Source organism: Tamandua tetradactyla, chromosome 11 (genome assembly GCF_023851605.1).
Source record: "Tamandua tetradactyla isolate mTamTet1 chromosome 11, mTamTet1.pri, whole genome shotgun sequence".
NCBI lineage: Eukaryota > Metazoa > Chordata > Mammalia > Pilosa > Myrmecophagidae > Tamandua > Tamandua tetradactyla.
The window spans coordinates 88,358,299-88,379,328 of NC_135337.1; the positions used below are offsets into that span (position 1 = coordinate 88,358,299).

The window sequence follows — 21,030 nt, forward strand, 5'->3', positions numbered from 1 at the left end:
ATACTTAGAATTTAAGAACTTTGCTATCTGAATATGTAGATTTTTTGCCTTGTTGCCTCAATTTTAAATTGGTTTATGAAACTTACTGCGCAAACACAGGCTTTACAATGATTGTACGGATACTTTATTTAAATATGCCTATGGTTAAGCTAACTACAATATCCATGGTGGTAGTTCTAAGTGTATTGTTTGTTTTCTTAAATCAAAATGTGAAAAAAGAAAGAAAAATTAAAAATAAAAAAGTATTGCAATTAGAAATCAAATGCAGTGCTGTCTTTGTTAATGTGCTAGAGAAATAAAGGGATATGAAAGAACATGTGAGCAGAAGACTTTCTTTTTCTTTTAAGCTGGAGTCAGAAATAATTTCACTATGTAAGGGTGAACTGTGGAAATCAATCAATGGCAAACCTTAATGTGAATTATGGGTTAACAGTTTACTAGTGTCATTATAATAATATTGTTTCATCTATTGTAACGAAAGTAACCACACTAATTAATGAAAAGTGTTGATAATAACTGTGAAAACTGTGTGTGTGTGTGTGTGTGGGTATATGGTCTGTATTTTCTGCATGATATTTCTGCTCAACCTACCAAAAAAAATAATTTTAAAAAAATCAGTGGCACCCTGTGTCAGTCCCAGTCTAACCAGTACACGAGGTTGCATGCTGTTGTATGGATAATAAATGCTACCAATGTTGGGCATGGGGGGTAAATGTCAATTTAAGGCATTCCCCAGTTTAAATCCTTTCAATGGTTTTCCACTGGGCTTAAACCAAAAGCCAAGTTCCTCCCTGCCCCCACCTCCTCCCCACCCCCACTCCCTGGGCTCCTGCCTCCTTGCTGTCTCCTGAATGATTTCCCCCGCTACTCCCTCCCCTTGGAATAGCCCTCCTTCCATTCATTCAGAGAGACTGTCTGAAAACTGTCTAAAATAGCAGCCTCCTGCCTCTCTGTCCCCTTGGGCTGCTTAATTTTCTCTGTAAAACTGACCATGCTCTGCTATATTTCTTTATTTATTTGTTTATGGTTTGTTTGCTGTCTCCTACCCCAGAAAGTAAGACCCATCAGAGCAGAAACTTTATTTTGCTTTTCCACAAAAGCAAACTTAAAGGCATTCTATTTTTTTAATGCCAGATAAATAGGATTTCCCTTTATTTGATTTATGTCTTTATCTGACTCACCTATATATAATATTGAGAGATAAGAAGGAAATGATTATCAGCCATAGAAAGGAATGAAATGGAGGAACCTTGAAAACATTACCCTCGGTTCCTATCGGGAAACTAAGATTCAATACACATGGAGCAATTAGTGGGCCTTTAAATTCTCAGCAGCATGGCAGGGACCACGCTTGAAATACTAGTTCGGAGAAAGAAGCATCAGGGCTGGAGTTGGGGGAACAGAGGCTGGATTTGAGCTGGCTCTGGAAGGATGCCTTGGATTTGGGTAGGAAGAGTTTTCCAAGAACATGAACTTCCGAGAAAGTTCCTGAGGACAGTACAGAGAGGCAGGGACGTGGCAGGTGTGGGGAAGGAAGATTCTGCTTGAGAATTTGTGCAAAAGGACAGAAGGAAAGGAAACACTTTTTTTTTTTTTTTTTTGGTCTTGATTTTTGTTTTGTTGTCTACTTATTCATTCACTGGCTTTTCAAAGAGCTTGTTAATTCTTCGTACCCGTACCTTGTTTAATTGTCCCACATTGCCTTCTTTTTCTTTAAACTTTTTATTTTGATATAATATCGAATGTACAGGATAGCTGCAAAAGTAATACAAAACCCATGCAGAGAGCCCCAACATATATCCCTCCCCCAGATACCTGAATTCATCAATTTTGACATCTTGCCACATTCCGCATTTGGGAACACGGGCACTTTTAAAGCCTCCGTCTTTCTGTTTCCTCAGGTGTCAGTGCAGTTACCTTGATCTCGTACTCTTCTCTTGGGAACATCATAAATGCAACTTTTTTTGAAGAGGTGAAGGAGAAAGATCGCGTTTACCTAAACTCTCAAGTAGTGAGTGCTGCTATTGGACCCGAAAGGAACATTTCTCTCTCCAAATCCGTCACTATGAGTTTCCAGCACATGAAGGTGGGTCCAAACTGCCGTGTGAGCTTGCGTAGGTTTCCAGGAGGTAGATAAACGGTGACCACACACATCCCAAGTTCAGTGGTTCTAGTTTGTGCTGTCCAAAATGGTAGCTCCAAGCCACATATGGCGACTGAGCATTTGAAATGTAACTGGTCCGGGTTGAGATATGCTGTAAGTGTAAAACACACAGGAAAAGTCTAAGGCTTAGTATGAAAAAAAGAACATAAGATATAATCATGTTTATACTGGTTGCCTGCTAGAAGGATAACATTTTGGATCCAGTGGGTTAAATAAAATATATTATTAAAATTACCTTCACTTTTTTTACTCTTCTGCTTTATAATGTGGCTAGCAGAAAACTTTAACTCATAACTGGCTCACATTTCTATTGGACAGTGTTTTTCTAGGGTATGGAATTATTTTCATTAAAAGTACTTCATCAATAACCCATACTAAACTGAAATCTGTTCTATAACGACTTGTTTAAAAATGTGCTTTGCTTTGGTGTGGTGTGACAGTGGCGCAGTGGTAGAATTCTTGCCTGCCCATGCCAGAGACCCGGTTTGATTCCCGGTGCCTGCCAATACAAAAAATACATATATACTTTGAAAAGCATTGCTTTTGTGTGTGTGTGCATATATGTTATATTTCACAGTAAAAAGCATTTAAAAATTGTTGAAAACCCCTTTTGCCAGATACCTTAAAACAAAACAAAAAAAGTACTTCAAAAATCTGTGAAATTTGAATGGAGACATAATATCCACTCTCACACAGAAGGCTGATATTAATTAAGATATTATAACTCAATCAAAAAACTGTCCATCTATTCCATGGCTATTTTCCATTCCCTGTCCAAAGCAAAAGGATCAACAACCAGAAATACACATAATAGAAATATTTTGCTCTTTTCCTTTTCAACTCTGTCAAGAAAATAAGAATGAATGGGGAAACAGCAAGGAAAGGTAGACTTTCTATATGTAGTGCCTAAAATCAAGGATGGTTCTGTGGGTCATCAAAAGAGAAAAGACCCCTAAACAAGAAGTATCTGCACCATCTCCTTAGGCCCATTAAGCAATCATCTGAAAGCCCTGGGAACAAAAAGAAGACATTAAGGGCTAATTTTATGCTCTCTCTCCCTTTCCCACCCCCTTTATAGCAAGAGGGAGCATTCTATGATGAGGGATTGGAGATAGAATTGGTATGGGGGGGCCAGGAAAATTTGGCTTAGAGGTTTGTCATAGTTTCCAGTGGTTGCCATAAATGGGTGACTTCAAACAGCTGAAATGTATTGTCTCAGGATCCTGGGGGCCAGAGGTCCAAAATTAATGGTCAGGAGGGCCACACTTTCTTAGCAATCTGAAGGAGAAGACTTCTTTTGGCTTCTTCTAGCTTCTGGAGTTTGCCGGCCATCCTGGCTGCTCCTTGACTTATAGTTACCTCTCTCCAATCTCTGCCTCCTTCATCACATGACCTTCTCCCCTCTGTCCACCTACATCCAAATTTCCCTCTTCTCATAAGGACCCTGGTCTATTGGATCATTGCCCCACCCTACGTCAGTTTGGCCTCATCTTAACTAATCACATCTTCAAAGACCATATTTCCATATAAGGTCACATTCCCAGGACCGAGCATTGGGACTTCAACATATCTTTTTGCGGGGACACAATTCACCCAATATCAGAGAGTCTTCAGTGGGGAATGGTGTGTGAGCCTGACACTTGGTTTTTGTTTGATTCCAGTAGGGAGGGATGAGGTCCTAAAATGAATGAAATAGAATAAAATTCTGGCTCTCTGAGAGTCTTGGCCTTGTTTTGAGTTACACAGAAGCCCAAGATGAGGGCAGGGATCCTGGCAGCTATCACCTTCAGTAACAGAATTTCTGGGTCGTGTAACAGAATTTCTGGGTCATCTCTAATCCATGGGTTTTCCAATATGGCACCAGGACATAGACCAACACTCTGAGAATTGTCCCTCCTGACAAAGGAGATGATGAGCCCTTTCTATTTTCAGATGAGCCCCAATAGCAAAAGGACCATCTGTGTCTACTGGAAAACCACCAAGGAGGGCAGCCACTGGTCCACAGATGGCTGTTTCCTGATCCAAGCCAACGAAAGTCACACTATATGCAACATCACGCACCTGTCCAGTTTTGCTGTGCTTGTAGCCTACAAGAGCCAGGTATGATGTCAATGTGTCATTCCTCCAGCAAACACTCTCTGAGCCCTTACCAGATAGCTATAGATGTTATGAAGAAAATGCAAAAGAGCAAGTGACTGGAGAGATTGGGGAAGGCAAGATACTTTAGGTACAGTGGTCAAAGAAGGCCTGTCTGGGAATTAAATATTTGAACTGAAATTGGAAGATTAGGAGTCAGAAGTTATAACTCCACAAAGGATAGGCTAAGCCTACTTAAAATTAGGCCTAAGAGTCATCCCAGAGAACCTCTCAGCCAACACGACAAGCAAACTCACTGCCCTCCCCCTCTCTACATGGGACATGACTCCCAGGGGTGTGGACCTTCCTGGAAACATGGGACAGAAATCCTAGAATGAGCTGGGACTCAGCATCAAGGGATTGAGAAAACCTTCTCGACCAAAAGGGGGAAGAGTGAAATGAGACACAATAAAGTGTCAATGACTGAGAGATTCCAAACAGAGTCGAGAGGTTATCCTGGAGATTATTCTTATGCATTAAATAGATACCACCTTGTTAGTCAAGATGTAACGGAGAGGCTGGAGGGAAGTGCCTAAAAATGTAGAGCTGTGTTCCAGTAGCCATGTTCCTTGAAGATGATTGTATAATGATGTGACTGTGTGATTGTGAAAACCTTGTGTCTGATGCTCCTTTTATCTACCTTATTGACAGACAAGTAAAACATATGGATTAAAAAAAATAATAGGGGGAACAAATGTTAAAATAAATTTAGTAGATTGAAATGCTAGTGAACAATGAAAGAAAGGGGTAAGGGGTATGGTATTTATGAATTTTTTTCTGTTGTCTTTTTATTTCTTTTTCTGAATTGATGCAAATGTTCTAAGAAATGATTATGATGATGACTATACAACTATGTGATGATATTGTGAGTTATTGATTATATATCAAAAATGGAATGATCATATGGTAAGAATGTTTGTGTTTGTATATTATGTTGAATAAAAAAAAAGAGTCGAAAGTTTTATATTGTAGATGAGCCTCAAAGACATTGTGATAAGTGAAAGAAGCTACATTCAAAAGACCACATATCATATTATTGCCTTTATGTGAAATGTCTGGAATAGGTAAATCCATAGAGACAGAAAGCAGATTAGTGCACCAGGGACTAGAGGGAGGGGGGAATGGGGAGTGACTGCTAACGGGTAAAGGGTTTCCTTCTTTTGGGGTGATGAAAATTTTGGCACTAGATAGAGGTGATGCAAAATGTAATGAATGTACTAAATGCCAATAAATTCTACACTTTAAAATAATTAATTTTATGTTATATGAATTTCACCTTAATGAAAAAAAAAAAGAGTCATTAAGAAAAAGTCTCGGGGATGAGCATTCCAAGAAGACAAATTGTATGTGTAAAGACCCTGAGAAAAGAACAACCTGGCCTGCTCCAAAAAGAAGTGTGGAAGGAGCAGACTGAATAAGGGGGAAGTGAGATGAGATGAGATTGGAGAGATAAAGGGGGCAAAGAATGTGCAAATCCATGTGCATATTTAGAGGAATTTAGATTTCACTCCATGTACAATGGGAAGACAATGAAGGGTTTACATCAGAGATGTTATATATTTACTTCATTATTATATCCCTCTGGCTCCTGGGTCAAGAATGGACTCCTGCAGCAAGAGTGGACTCACAGAGAGATGGCAGTGGCTGGGTTTCAGTGGTAGCAGCAGAGGTCATAGGAAGGGGTCAGACTGGACACTCATCCTAGAGATGTGGTCAGAGGAACTTATGATGACCTGGGGCAGTGATGACACATCAGAAGACTTTCATCCCTGAACAAACCTTGGGGACAATGTGTTGTGCAAAATAAACCAGAAATAAAAGAATGAATACGCTAAGGTCTCTCTCAGAGCATACTTATTAGAAAATGAGAGCTTGGATTGTGGACCCTTAGAGCCGCCACATTTGGTCTGAAGTTATGGATGTATTTTCTAGATTCCGAGGCACTGAGCTCTGTGTGTATCTGCTGGTATTTCCCTGGAACTTGGAGTAGCTCTGTGACATTTAAGATCCAGAAATGGAGGGCTGCAGCCCTGAAAGTGAGCATAGCTACATAGAATAACAGTTAAAGTTACCAAAGAAGGAGATCAGGCTGCAATTAGAGTTTAAAACAGAGCCAATCTGGCTGGGTCTAAGGTAAATTAGAATGCAGGGTAAAAGATGTTAGTGTGTGCACTCTAGACCTTCAGCTACTGTATGTGACCAAATGCAGAGAGATTTATTATGTCTAGAACCTAAATTTTCTGTAATACATAATCTAAATCAACCTCTCTCGATAGCTCATTTCAACAACCCAAACTCCTAGAGTCCAGAACAGGAACGAGGCCGTGTAATTCTGCATGGCTTAAAATAATACCAGGACCAAAAGAGGGAAAAGAAGTGTAGTAAAATAAGGCATCAGTGGCCAACGGAGATCAAATGGAGTCAAGAGGCTATTCTGGAGGCCGCTCTTACGCGAACTTCAGTTAGACAGTGCTAAGTGCCAAACCCCAATTAGCATCACTCCTGTTGACTCTTAAGAAAACCTAGGGCTCAAACGAGACGCTATAAAGGTTTCATGCATTAGGTTTGCTTTCCTGGAACCTGTAATTAGTTCCTAAGTCAGATAAATTCTGAAACCCAGAGGGACCAGGATTATCAATTAATTACATTCTCCATCCTTTAGTATGTATGCTCCTTCTCAATGGGCATTGCCCAAAGATCCCCATAGATTTGGAGAAGGATTAAAGGAGAAGGAGAAGGTATAATGGAGAAAATGGGATTTAACAAATGAGTATGGCTGCTGAATCACTATATTAATATCCCTTCTAGCCTTTAGTGTCTTGGAGAAGCTAGAAGAAAACAATCTGAGATGATGGTATGGTAGCCTATGACAAATCTTGGATCAGTCCTATAACTACTTGTTGAAGTGTGCTATGAAAATCATTGCTTTTTTTCTTTCTTTGCTTTGTATATGTTATATTTTACAATTTAAAAATGTCTTTTAAAAATTTCATCTCACCAACCCCCACTTCATTCCCAAAGAATGGTTGGTTGAAGTCTTTGACTTGTCTTATTTTACACAGGGCAGTAGGGAAGCCAAAATGGGGCTAAAAACATAAGATGCTTTTTTTACTCATCATTACATTTATGAAATATATGTATGAATGTATTTATGACATTCATCTGTGAGTTGGGCGTAACCTTGGTTCATTCATTTCCTTTGTTTTCTAAGGTTTTTCAAAACTTTGTTGAGATATCATTCACATGCTATGCAATTCACCCATTTTAAGTGTACAATTCAGTGATTTTAGCATATTCAGAGTTGTGCAGCCATCACAATAGTCAATTTTAGAACATTTTCATCATTTCCCAAAGAAACCTCCTACCCTTTAGGTATCACCCCAATTTCTCCCCATACTGCACCCCACCCCCTGCCTTTAACAGCCACTAATCTACTTTCTTTCTCTATATATTTGCCTATTCTGGGCATTTCAATAATTGGAATCATATAATATGTGGTTTTCTGTGTCTGGCTTTGATCACTTAGCATGATATTTTCATCTGTGACTCATGTAGCATGTATCAGAATTTCATTCCACTTCATGGCAAGTCATATCTCATTGTATTGGTATAGCGCAGTTTGTTTATTCATTCATCCATTCATAGGCATTTGGGTTGTTTCAACATTCGGGCTAGGATGAATAATGCTGCTATAAATTTTCATGTACAAGTTTTTGTGTGGACATTTGTGTCCATTTATCTTGGGTATAGACCTATGAGTGAAGTTTCTGCATTAAAAAATTTCTGAGGAATTTCCAGACTGTTTTCCATAGTGGCTGAACAATTTTACATTCCCACCAGCCATGTATGAAAGTTCCAATTTCTCCACAACCTCGCCAACACTTATTATAAACTCACTTTTTCATTATAACCAGTCTAGTGGATATGGGATGGCTTAATATGCATTTTAATTTACCAGAATCAACATCAGATTTATACTGTTAATTCTAGTGAGATATAGGCATGTTACTCCTGTATACCTAGGGCTTTTCCCCCTTTTTGTGATATTAGTGTTATCATTTGTTTACCTTATTGTATAATATTCCCTGCCTGGCTATACCATAATTTACTTATCCATTGTACAGTTAATGGGTCTTTCAGTTTGCCAAATGCTACTGGAAATGCAATATTCCAGAAATGGGTTGGCTTTTATAAGGGAAACTTATTGAGTTACAAGTTTACAGTTCTAAGGTCATAAAAATGTCCAAACTAAGGCAGCCAGAAAAACATAGCTTGAGTCAAGAAAGGACTGATGAGAAAGAAAAAAAAAAAGAAAGAAAGGGCTGATGAAATTTGGGGTTACTCCATCAGCTTGGAAGGTACATGGTGACTTCTCCCAGCTTCTCATTGCAAACGGCTTCCCTGGCGGCGTTTTCTTTCTGCATCTCCAAACATCTGTCTGTGTCAGCTCTGAAGCTTCTTCCAAACTTCCCTCTTAAACTTCCCTCAAGTAAGCAACCTCACCTTGAATGGGTAGAGACACACCTCCATGGAAACCACCTAATAAAAAGTTATCATCCACAATTGGGTGGGTCAGATCTCCATGGAAACAACTTAATAAAAAAGTTCCTACCCACTGATATTGAATCAGGATTAAAGAACATGGTTTTTCTGGGGTATACAACAGTTTCAATCTGGCATATTCCACCCTCTGGATTCCAAAAAGAAATGTTCTTTCTATATACAAAATATTTTCATTCCATTACACTATCACAAAGATGTAAACCATTTCAGTAACAAAACAAATGTAATACAAAGTCAGAAACAGTACAAAATCTTATCAAAGTCACCTACAAGCAACAGAGTGGACAGGTTATTTTTGGAGGCTATTCTTATACATTTTATAGATAGACCCTTTTTAGATTAAGGTGTATTAGAGAGGCTAGAGGGAAGTGCCTGATACTGTAGAGCTGTGTCCCGGTAGCCATGTTTTTTGAAGATGAATATATAATGATACAGCTTTCACAATGTGACTGTGTGATTGTGAAAACCTTGTGTCTGATGCTCCTTTTATCTACGATATTGATAGATGAGTAAAAAAATATGGATGAAAAATGAATAAATAATAAGGGGAACAGATGTTAAAATAAATTGAGTAGATTGAAATTCCAGTGAACAATAAAAAGGACTGGTAAGAGGTATAGAAAAAAAATAGGAGGAACAAAGGTTAAAATATATCAAGTAGATGAAATACTAATGGTCAATGAGAGGAAGAAGGGGTATGGTATGCATGAGTTTTTCCTTTTTATCTTTTTTTTGGGGGTGTTGCAAATGTTCTAAAAACTGATCATGGTGATGAATACACTACTATGCGATGGTATTGTGAGCCATTGAATGTAAACCATGCACGGAACATTTGTATGTTCAGAATGTTCATATCTGTATGTTGTTTTGGTTTCATAATAAAAAATAAATTTAAAAAATCCGAAAAAAATAAAAATAAAATGTCAGCTACAGACATGGTCCGTCCCAAGGCAAAACTCTCCTCTGGCTCTGGACCTATAAAACTCAGAACACATTATCTGCTGCCAACAGACAAAGGAGGGACAGTCACAGGATACAGTTTCTATTGCCATAGGGAGAAATTGGAAGGACCATAGGGATCACGGGGCTACATTCCTGTGTCTGCCTTGTCTGAGTTCCGGGGAAGGGAGAACCATAGTTCCAGAGCAGGAAAGACTGTGAAATCCTCTCTGCTGGGTCCCAGGAGTGTTGCTTCCTGTTGAAATGGAGCTCAAAGGATATTAAGGAATGATAGAAAGAAAGAGAGAGAGAGAGAGAAAGGGAAGGAAGGAAGAGAGGGAGGGAGGGAGGGAGGGAGGGAGAGAGAGAGAGAGAGAGAGAGAGAGAGAGAGAGAGAGGGAGAGAGAGAGAAAGAGAGAGAAAGAGAGAGAGAGAGAAAGAGAGAGAGAAAGAAAGAAAGGAAGGAAGGAAGGAAGGAAGGAAGGAAGGAAGGAAGGAAGGAAGGAAGGAAGGAAGGAAGGAAGGAAGGGAGAAAGAAAGAAAGGAAAGAGACAGATGGGTTCATGGGGTCGGAAGCTTAACTTTAACAAACAACAGACAACTTTATTCTTATCCAGATCCTGCTTATATACTGTAGGGTGACAAAAGGCATGCATGCATTTCTTGAGGGAACAAAGAGCTTATCTTTCAATATTCTCTTCCTTCATACTTAACATAACCATTTGGGGTAAGCATTCTCTTCCTCCCAGACTGCTCTACATAACAATCTCCACAGTTTACTGCCACCACCCTGAGGCCAGCTGCTCCCAACAAATTCTGCAGGTCTTGTTTTAACCCTTGGCTCCTACACAGGAGGAAGATCCCGTGCTGGCCATGATCACCTATGTGGGGCTGGGGCTCTCTCTGCTGTGCCTCTTCCTGGCAGCCCTCACCTTCCTCCTGTGCAAAGCTATCCAGAACGTCAGCACCTCGCTCCACCTGCAGCTCTCCATCTGCCTCTTCCTGGCCCACCTCCTGTTCCTCGTAGGCATCGACCAAACCGAGCCCAAGGTAGGTGCAGTGTCCCCGAAGGCCTCCCTGCCCTGCCCCAGGGGACGAGGGGCTCAGGGAGCTTTGCTGTGTGTGAAACTTAAAGCAACTGCCCTTAGGTTCCAGGTGAGGTTGGAAAGGTTGGTGCCGAGGTGTGGGCAGTGTTTGCCTCGACTGTCAACTCCTTTTGCTTTGCTTTTTAGTTCAAGATATTTTTTATTGTGATAAAATACGCATGTTTTGAACATCTTATATCTAAACAGCTTAGAGAGCACAACTCAGTGACATTTAATGCATTCACAGCATTGTACAACCATCACCTTTATCTAGTTCCAGGACAGTCTAATGAACCACTAGCAATCATTCCTCCCCGAAGCCCCTGGTAACCACCAATCTGCTTTCTATCTCTATGGGTTTACCTATTCTGGATATTTCAGATAAGGGAAATCGTAAAATCCAAGCCCTCTTCAGCCTGGTTTCTCTCACTCAGTATAATGTTTTCAGGGTTCATCCACATTGCAGCATGGACAAGTACTTCAGTCCTTTTACAGCTGGATAAAAGTCCATTGTATGGATTGACCACTATCTGCTGCCATTCATTCCCCATTTTGTCCACCGATTCATCCTTTGGTGGACGCCTGGGTTGTTTCCACCTTTTGGCTACTGTGAATGTGCTGATATGAACATTCACGTTCAAGTTTTCATCTGAACACTTATTTTCAATTATTTGGGGAATGTATCTAGGAGTGAAACTTCTGCATCGTAAGAAAATTCTGTGCTTATTTTCAAAAAAAAAAAGGCCAAACTCTTCCACCTTGACTTTTTAAAAATATATAATTTTTTTATTAGAGGAGTTGCAGGTTTACAGAAAAATCATGCAGAAAATACAGAGTTCCCATATGCTCCCCTATTATTAAAACCTTTCATTTGTACGGTACCTTTGTTGAAACTGATGAAAGAATATTATTATCATTGTACTATTAGAGTTCATATTTTATATTAGGGTCCAATGCTTATGTCGTACAGTCCTACAGGGTTTTTAAAATTTTTATTCCAGAAACCTATATATAATCTGAAAATTCCCCCTTTTAGCCACATTCAGATACATAATTCAGTGCTACTAATTAGGCACCCAAGGTTGTGCCATCATCACCACCATCCATTACCAAAACATTTCCATCCTTCCAAACAAATTCTGTACCTTTTACACACTAAATCCCCATTCCCTACCCCCACCTCCGTCTGAGATCAGGCACTCTGAACTCAACGCCAGTGGTGAGGAAGAGTCCCAGGGCCACTCTTCACCCCCACAGCCTTTCATGGTGGCTCTAACTCCACCCCCAGGTGCTGTGCGCCATCATCGCTGGAGCCCTGCACTACCTGTACCTGGCCTGCTTCACCTGGATGCTGCTGGAGGGTCTGCACCTCTTCCTCACTGCTTGGCACCTGGAGGTGGTCAATTACTCCAGCATGAACCGACTCATCAAATGGCTCATGTTCCCTGTGGGCTATGGAGTCCCAGCTGTGATCGTGGCCATTTCTGCAGCGTCCAGGCCTCACCTGTATGGAACACCTGACCGGTAAGCTGAGCTCCCACCCTGGGTCCAATGGTTATATTTCCTGAAAGCTTCTTGGGGGTGATTTTAGAGATGATGATTGGGATGGACGTATCAAATCCACTCTGCATGTCCCTCTATAACAGCTGTAGCCCGTTTCCAGGGAGGCAGGGTCAGGTGGCATGAAGAGCTTGGGTTTGGAGGAAAAGTTCTGCCATGAGATCCTAGCTGTGAAATGGCATAGCGGTGGTCATCCCCCATTGCTCCAACCTCACCATGCTGGTGTGAAAATTCAACAGGACTATCTTGTAAAATAGTAGCATAATGCTAATACGGGTAGGGTACAAAGTCTTGATTGTCCTTGGCTGAATTTGGGGGGAGGCGTGATCCTATATTAGGAAAGACATCACTTCATGTTCATTTCATGTGCTTTCACTGATCTCTCTTTGAGTCCCTTTTCCTGTTTTCCCCAGCTGCTGGCTTCACCTGACGCAGGGATTCATATGGGGTTTCCTTGGCCCCGTCTGTGCCATTATCTGTGTGAGTATGTGAATCCAATGGTCCCAACCAAAGAAGTACTGGGTGTGAGATAGCATGATGGACATACATTTTCTCAGTTGTATGGTTTGATTTTCCACCTGCTACCCATTCAAATCCGTGCACAGGGAGATAGGAGTTGCGTGCAAAGTGGTACGTAATTTAACTTGCATTCTGCACCATGTGTGTCATTCCCATAGGTAAATTTAGCATTTTTTATCTTGGTCCTTTGGATTTTGAAGAGGAAACTTTCATCCCTCAACAGTGAAGTATCAACCATCCAGAACATAAGGTGAGATGGAACAAATGGTACCTCCCACCCCCTTTCCCTCTACCTGCCTCCCTACACCTCCATCCTGCATATGTACATACACATACACAACACAACCAAGTTCCAGGAACTAGCAAGGCTGCTGTAATCTCCCGCCATCATATTATTATAGATTACAGGCTGATCTGCTGTGACAAAAAGACCCACAAAAAAGAGTGAAATAGACTTCAGAGGTAAGCATTGCAAAGCGGGTAGGGAAGCTCTGCTCCACAGATGGATGCAGGGACTCAGGTCCTTTCTATTCATTGTTCCAGCGTCCTCTAGGGAGTAGTCCTTATCAGTGTTCCATCCTTGGGAAGCAGGTGACATGCAAGTTGCACATTCCACATTTGTTTGCATCTTACAGGCGAGACCTTAGTCACATGGCCACCCAGCTGCAAGGAAGGCTGGGAAATGTCGTCTCTGCTTGAGCATCCAAGTGCCATGATAAAAGTCAAAGGGGGAAGGACTCTAATACTAAAACAAAGAAGAGGAAAATGCACAAAACAAGCAGTTTCTGCCACACAATGCAAGGCACATGTAGGAGTGCTCTTTTTCTCAAAGATAAACAATTCAGTTTTGCCAAGCCATCAGTTACTGACAGCTTGAATTCTATAGGAACCCTAAGAATTGAACTGCTAAAGAATAACCCTCTAAAACTGTGCCCATTCTAACCAAGAGGGACCAATTTAACTAACTGTAACAAATTTGAACGTATGTCTCCAGTTAGGTGTAATAAGTTCAAGAATGCTTTAGATTGAAATACAGTTTTGTATAATACTTGTTCCCAAAAGGTTGAGCTATGAATATTTGTTTTATTTTACAACCCCCATTTTAATTTGAACACATATTTGTTGTTATTATAGTTTCCATTTTAATTACAAAAATGTGAAATGCTTGTTGAACTTTTTTGAACATTTTTCGAAGTATGTAAAGTGAAACCGGTCAGTGTCTCCTTTTCCTGCTATTTCCACTTCCCAGAATCATCTATAGGATATTTTTCTAGATCTTTTTCTATTAATTTTCTATAGCAGAAATAAAGGCACAAATAAAATAGGATCACCCTATACAAATTCAATAAACTTTATCACTTATGTATTATTATATTAAAAAATTAGGGAGATATATATATATATATATATATATATATATATATATATATAAACAAACTGTAAGATGGCCATACATCTTAGATTATGGTGGCTGCCAGCAATCCTTGGGCTTCAATATTGGCCTCAATTGTCACATGCCTGTCTTCCCAGTGTCTGTCTATCTGTGTCAAATTATCCCTTCTTATAAGGTCATATTAGATAATGGCCCTCCCCAATCCAATTTGACCCCATCTTCGAAGACACTATTTCCAAATAAGGTCCCATTTATGGGACTGGGAGTTAAGACTTGAACACATCTTTTTGGAGAACAACACTTCAACCCTTAGGACTTGAACATATCTTTTGAGGGGAACCCAGTTCAACCCATCACACTGTCCTAAATATTCTACATTGAATCAACTCTTGTTTAATCCTTGCAGCAACCTTACCCTAAAGATGAGAGCACTGAGATACAGAAAGGTAAAGTAACCTGCCCAAGGACACACAGGTGTCGAGGACTGGATTCAAACCTAGGAAGCTTAGCTCCAGAGTCCTCAGTGTTGACAACTATATGATAGGGCTGTCTGTGTCCATTAATCAGCTTTTTAAAATAATCATTACTGACTCTTCTTAGGATGCTGACTCTCAAAGCAACAGCTCAGGTCTTCATCCTGGGCTGTACATGGGGACTGGGCATCTTGCAGGTGGGACCAGCTGCCCAAGTCATGGCTTACCTCTTCACCATCATCAACAGCCTGCAGGGTTTCTTCATCTTTCTGGTCTACTGCCTCCTAAGCCAGCAGGTAAATATTGACTCTTTTATTTACTGTTTTAAACGTAAGAAAATTTTGTAGGTGCTCATTTTAATGAACATTTAAATCCGTGTTCTCTAAATTTCCATCTCCGTTTGTAATCAGTGTATAAAAACTATACCTGTATTTTCTCTGAGATACTATCAATTATAAGATACAATGTCGATTTATTAAAGAAAACAATACAGAAAATACAGTGCTGTTACATCAAGGAAATACGCTTCCCTTCAGCATTCCCACCTGTGATAGCTATTGCTATGCAACAAGTAACTTCAAATGTTTAGTGGTTTACATAGAAGTATTTACTTTTCTCATTCTTGAGTCTGCAGATTGGTTGGGGTTCAGCTAATCTTGGCTGGGCTTGGCTGGGCTTGGGTCAGGAAACAGATAAGGTTTAGGTCTGCTCCTTGGGACTCAGCCTGAGGAATAAGTAGAAGGGGCTGCAACTGCCAGGGTGTTCTATTCTCATGACGATGGCAGGGACACAAGGAAGCAAGCCACACTGGGCAAGGCCATTTCAAGCTTCTGCTTGCATCACCTCTGCTAGTTTCCATGTACTGGTATGTTCTCCATGCAAGTAGGTTTTAATAGTTCTACAGTGAAACTGCATAATAAGCTAATTGTTCCCAAGATTTTATCTATCCCTCTATCTATCCCTCCATCCATCCGTTCAACCATCTCATTATAAACAAGCGTAGCTTCTATGTTCAGCTAAAGAAAACTTTAGACAACTCTTCTAATGCATTATATGCCCTTGAGTGAGCACAATGCAAAAAAACCTACATCTACTTATCTCAGTTCCTGAGGCACTTCCCAGTGCAAAATTCAGTATATAAAGAGATGCATTTTTATTCAATGTGGACGCTAAATGCAGCTGAACAAAAGGAATAGCGGCATGCTCTGGTACTCTGAAAATAATAGCAGCTTTGGACTTATTGAGATAAGCTTCCAACATGATGCCTTCCTAAAGGACACTCAGATAATTTGAACCGCTTGCTAGCTCTAGATTAAACCCCTCTGCAAAATGCAACCCCAATGTATGCCACTGAACTATGTTGACATACTTCTACCTAGATTTAGTTAAATTATACTATCTCCACACAACAGAATACTGTGCAACCATTAAAAATAATGTTGTATTATTGTAGGCAGAGAGCTATAGTTAATGATACAGTTATTAAAATGTTCTTTCATGTATTGTAACAAATGGACAGCACTGATGCAAGATTTTAATAATAGGGTGGTATATGGAAACTCTGTATTTTATGCATAATTTTTCTGTAAACCTACAACTTCTCTAATTTAAAAAAAATGTTGTAAAAGACTGAAACCTCAGTGAAGCTGGGATCCATGTGGTCCAGGTCAGGGGGATACAAAGGCATTAAGTAAACATAGTCCAGCAACCAGAAGAAATTCAAAATCACTCAAACTCTTTACTTGCACTTTTCCAGCACCATACAGAGGACACCCGGCTGTTCTAGCCCCCTGTCTTCACGAATTTCCCAAAAATGCTACCTTAGCTCCAACTTCCTCTATTCCTTTATGCCTCCACCCTTTAACCCTCACTCTTTTCCTCTCCCTCCTTCCCTCCTTTCCTCTCCTTTCCTCCTTCCTCTTCCTCTTTTCCTCACTCTGCATCCAGGGTCCGAAAAAACCAAAGTAGGAAAGGCAGATGAGGAAAGGAAAGAAACTGTTCTGGTAGAACAGACACTCCCTAGGGGTCCAAGGAGAGGCACGGACTTGGAACTGTCTTCACTTTCGTCCAGGCACAAGAATATATTATGAATGGAAGGCTATTCACATATTTTGTAAGTGAAAAAGCAGGTTACAAGACATTACCCAGACAGGTTCCATTTTGTTTATGAACTGTATACAAGCATTCATTACTTACATGATTATTATGTATTTATTTATGTGTGGGAGTATATGACATAGCACAATCGTTTTCAATCAGGGACAATTTTACCTCCTAAGGACATTTGGCTATTTCTGGAGACATTTTTTGTTGTCACAGCTAGAGGATGTTACTGGCGTCTGTCGGAGGAACCCAGGGATGCTGCTAAGCATCATGCAATGCCCAGAACAGCCTCCTACCACAAGGAACTACACATTCCAAAATATCCAAATTCCCAGTGCAAAGGCTGAGAGACCCCGATGTGGCAGATACTGTCAATGGCCTTTCCATTCCCCTTTAGCATTCACCTCTGCACATACAGGATTGCTTCTTGCAAACACCTGCAACTCTGCCTGTGGACGTCTTACTGTCTGCAGGACATGCTTGGCCCATGCACTGAGCAAGCTCGTAATGCCAGTGATCAACAGTCCCAGGGATCAGTCCTCAACCAATGACTGGTAGGAGTTGCTTAAATAGCCCTCCTCCCTCACATGGGTAGATTGGCTCTGAGGTGTGTGTCCTATGCTGCCTCCCAGAACCCCCCAGATGGACTAGACCCCAGTTTCACACAGTGGGAAATGTAATCTTTTCTGGGTGCCTTCCCTTCCCTGTCTCCCTGCCCCCATTGCCCTACTGACTTTTCCTGAGAAAAAAGTCACCTCCCAAATATATTCCTTCTCTTTGAACCCTTATCACAGGGTCTGCTTCTGAGTAATCCAAGCCACATCAGATGGAAGGATACCACTAAAACATTATCAGTGGTTTTTGCTAGATTGAGGAATTATATGACTGCCATTTTCTTGCTTTTGCAAATGCATATTGTGTAAATTTTCTACCACAAATACATGTTTTGTACTATGAAAATTTTTTTTAATAATGTCTCTATCCTCTTTCCAACTCACTGCTTATCTCTTCTTCATCAATGTTAATATTTTAAAAATCTGGTATTTCCTTTAATGTCCCAGGTCCAGAAACAATACCAAAAGTGGTTTAGAGACACCATAAAATCAAAATCTGAAGCCGAGATGTACACACTTTCCAGCAGGTTTGGCCCTGACTCAAAACCCAGTTGAGGTAAGAGGACGTGTAGCCTAGGCTAATGTTTCACACCCTTGAAACCCCAAACTTCCTCTTTGTTTTAGTACAAACTCCCTTTCATGGAGCATAGAGGGAAGTGTTCTAGTCCTGATGACCTTGCTTGCATTCTTCCTTCTCAGTTATTGTTCTTCTTTTACTCTCCTCTCCTCACTAACAGTGCTTGGGCTGGCTTTTGTAGGTGCTCTTGCCTTGCAAAGAGACATAGGTGAGATATATCAGTGTCAAAATCTGAGCTGAACTAAGACAGCTGGGCTGAGCTGCCAGGCATTGCAGTAGCTGATTAAGACAACAAGCCAAACTCAAAGGAGCAGTCAAGGCATCCATCACTGCAGTGGTATAAGCAAGAGGTTAAACCAAAGAAAGCATTGGCTCTCCCTATCCCTGTTCTATTTTTCCCCATACAAAGATGCCACTAGGTGATGGTCAAATAGATAAGCTTGGATGTGGGGACCTTCTCATTGCTAAGGGATCCCCAAACAAATTAGTGTCTTCAAGCCCTCCCTCTCCTCTTCCTGATAAGGAGGTGTCAGCCTGAGGAAGGTCTCAGCTCTGAAGCCCCCCTGATAAGGATATGCCTGAGTCAGCAAAGCAGTTATTCACAAAAACATGGTCTGCCATTTTCAGAGACTGCAGTGCATTGACTATGCACCAAGTACGCAGAGGACAGCTTTCCCCCTTTTACCTTTCAGGTACTAATACATAGCATTTTAGCCAGGAGCTGGAATGCTCAATCGCCATCACTACATAGTGTCCATTTGCAGTAAAATTCTATTGGGGGAGACTAACAAGCATAGAAAGAACAGGGTGGCCTCATCCCCCCAACTCTTACTATCCCATAGAGAGCTGAACATGAGCCCAGCAAAGTTGGTGAACACAATGGAATGAGCTCCAGGTAATGAAACCAGTCCCAGTAAGGAAAGAACACAGGGTGTAATGGAAATTTCTGCTAAAGGAAATGGCCTGCTAGATAGAGGACCTCTGGAACTAGATGGCTGATGTAGTCTGATCTTATATTGAGCTAACTAAGGCTCAGTACATCAAGGCTTGAGCTTCCAAAACTATATGAGACATCTCTCCATAGTTTTCCCTTATTTGCCTTTTTGGGGAGAATAGAGAGATACTTCTAAGAAGGTATATCTGGATGAGCAAGATGGGCTTCAAAACTCTAAATCCATAAAATCCCTCCTATCTTTTTTGCATGCAACCCATGTGAATACCCATCACATCTACTAAGCAAAGAACCTTACAAGATGGTGGTTTTTTAAAAAGTTAAACTAAATGGATAAATTTCTGATAAATCATCTTCTAAATTTCTTGAGATAATATGTGATTCTCCTCAGCAGTGAAAAGTCATGTGAAGTTCATTAAAGAAAATTTTGTCTCTTATTCAAAGAAGGGTTTGGTGAGTTAAGTGAAAAGTCATATTAATTTCATTAAAGAAAATTTTGTCTCTTTTTCAAAGAAGGGGTTGGTGAGTTAATCATAAATCTTTCCACAGAGTCCCAGAGGAAAAGGGACCACAAGAGTCTTAGTGCATGTCAGGTGATTGGAAAAATTTTCATGAGTATTAGGCCTAATCACTCTCAATAATGCTGACTATTAACTGTGGCCTTTAAAAGGTTTCCATGTAACCCAAAATAATTTCCAAAGCTGTCAGAACTCTAATGACTGGTTCCCCACAATAAAATAAGGAAAACTTTTTTGATGACTTTACATTGTGGAAACTGAATGAATGTGTCTTTGGATACACCTTCTCACAGTAAGTCTCACTTCAAGAAGTACCTCAATTTTAAAAGGATCTTTTAAGTTTTTGTTTTTCTAGGCACAGGGTGCAAGTGAAGAGTTAACAAAATCCTTTCCCTTTCTCTATGGGTAAATTTGATCTTGTGTTAACTTTCGGGTTCTGTTCTCCTGGGAACTTGGTAAGGGTGGAAAGTTATATGTGTAGCCCAGCAACATTGCTTATAGTTAAAGTCATGTTTGGCTGGTAAATTGCACCTGGACAGGGAGTTCTGTGAGTGAACCACAAACACCTAGAAGGTAGTCATAGCTTGGACCTGCTCTATACACTGAGTCATGTAACTTGGCAGTATCCCTACCAGGACTCTTAGAAGCTGTACCTATGGGCTGCTAGAGATATTGGTTCCCATATGGGGTTTGGGCTTCTAACCAAGCTATGGGGGACAAAGAGAATATTCGTTGAGTTCTACAATGCTTCAAGCACTCTGCTAAGCAATGGGTATATACTGTCCCTGCTTTCTCAGAACTTAGAGTCTAGCTTTCTTCATAGAAAAAATGAAACATCCAGGGTGCTGAAATACTGGAGAGAGACATTATGTCTGAAATTTTTTCAACAGGAAGAATTCTTCATTCTGTATCATTGAGAAGTCCTTTGACCCTAAGCTAAAGAAGGCCACACCTGCCCTAAGTTTCTAAAATTCCAGGAGATTACACCATCCTTGCCTGCTCTTGCTTTAATCCTGCTCTTTCTCTTTTTTTCTATTTTATCCTTACATACACCTTTAATCTAAATGTCTTTGGGGGGATTTTTATTCAGGACAAATGAAGAGAAAATATTAAAGCTAGAATGTTCAACCCCATGGATCTGGTTGCCATCATGAGAAATGAAGCTGAGGATGGAGAGGCTCATTATATATATCATCCTTGGAGAAATGTTTACCCTTTACATCCTGATATGTTTGTTCTGCATAGTAGGCTCTCAATAAACGTGTGGCAAATTGGATTTCTCTTTGCAGTGATGTGTTCTGGCAGTGCTTGTCCCTGGATTCTCAGATCATGACCATTGCAAACACTTAGTTGCCTTTTTGTAACTGAGGAGTCCCCTTCCCTCCAGGTCTCACTTTCACCTTTTCTAAACTTACTCTTTAAACTCATTCATCC

At 40.4% G+C, this 21,030-nt stretch overlaps 1 protein-coding gene across 2 annotated transcripts in view; it reads left to right on the forward strand.

Annotated features, from left to right (window-relative positions):
- Positions 1-20,864, forward strand: part of ADGRE3 (adhesion G protein-coupled receptor E3) — a 60,032-nt gene extending 39,168 nt beyond the window's left edge. For both annotated transcript variants that reach the window (XM_077119586.1, XM_077119587.1), the window contains exons 8-16: positions 1,902-2,086; positions 4,097-4,264; positions 10,655-10,852; positions 12,176-12,411; positions 12,861-12,927; positions 13,125-13,216; positions 14,960-15,128; positions 17,997-18,105; positions 20,687-20,864. In XM_077119586.1, coding sequence (XP_076975701.1) covers positions 1,902-2,086; positions 4,097-4,264; positions 10,655-10,852; positions 12,176-12,411; positions 12,861-12,927; positions 13,125-13,216; positions 14,960-15,128; positions 17,997-18,104 — 1,223 coding nt within the window. In that variant the 3' untranslated portion in view covers position 18,105; positions 20,687-20,864. The remainder of the gene's footprint in view (positions 1-1,901; positions 2,087-4,096; positions 4,265-10,654; positions 10,853-12,175; positions 12,412-12,860; positions 12,928-13,124; positions 13,217-14,959; positions 15,129-17,996; positions 18,106-20,686) is intronic.
- The last annotated feature ends 166 nt before the right edge of the window (positions 20,865-21,030 follow it).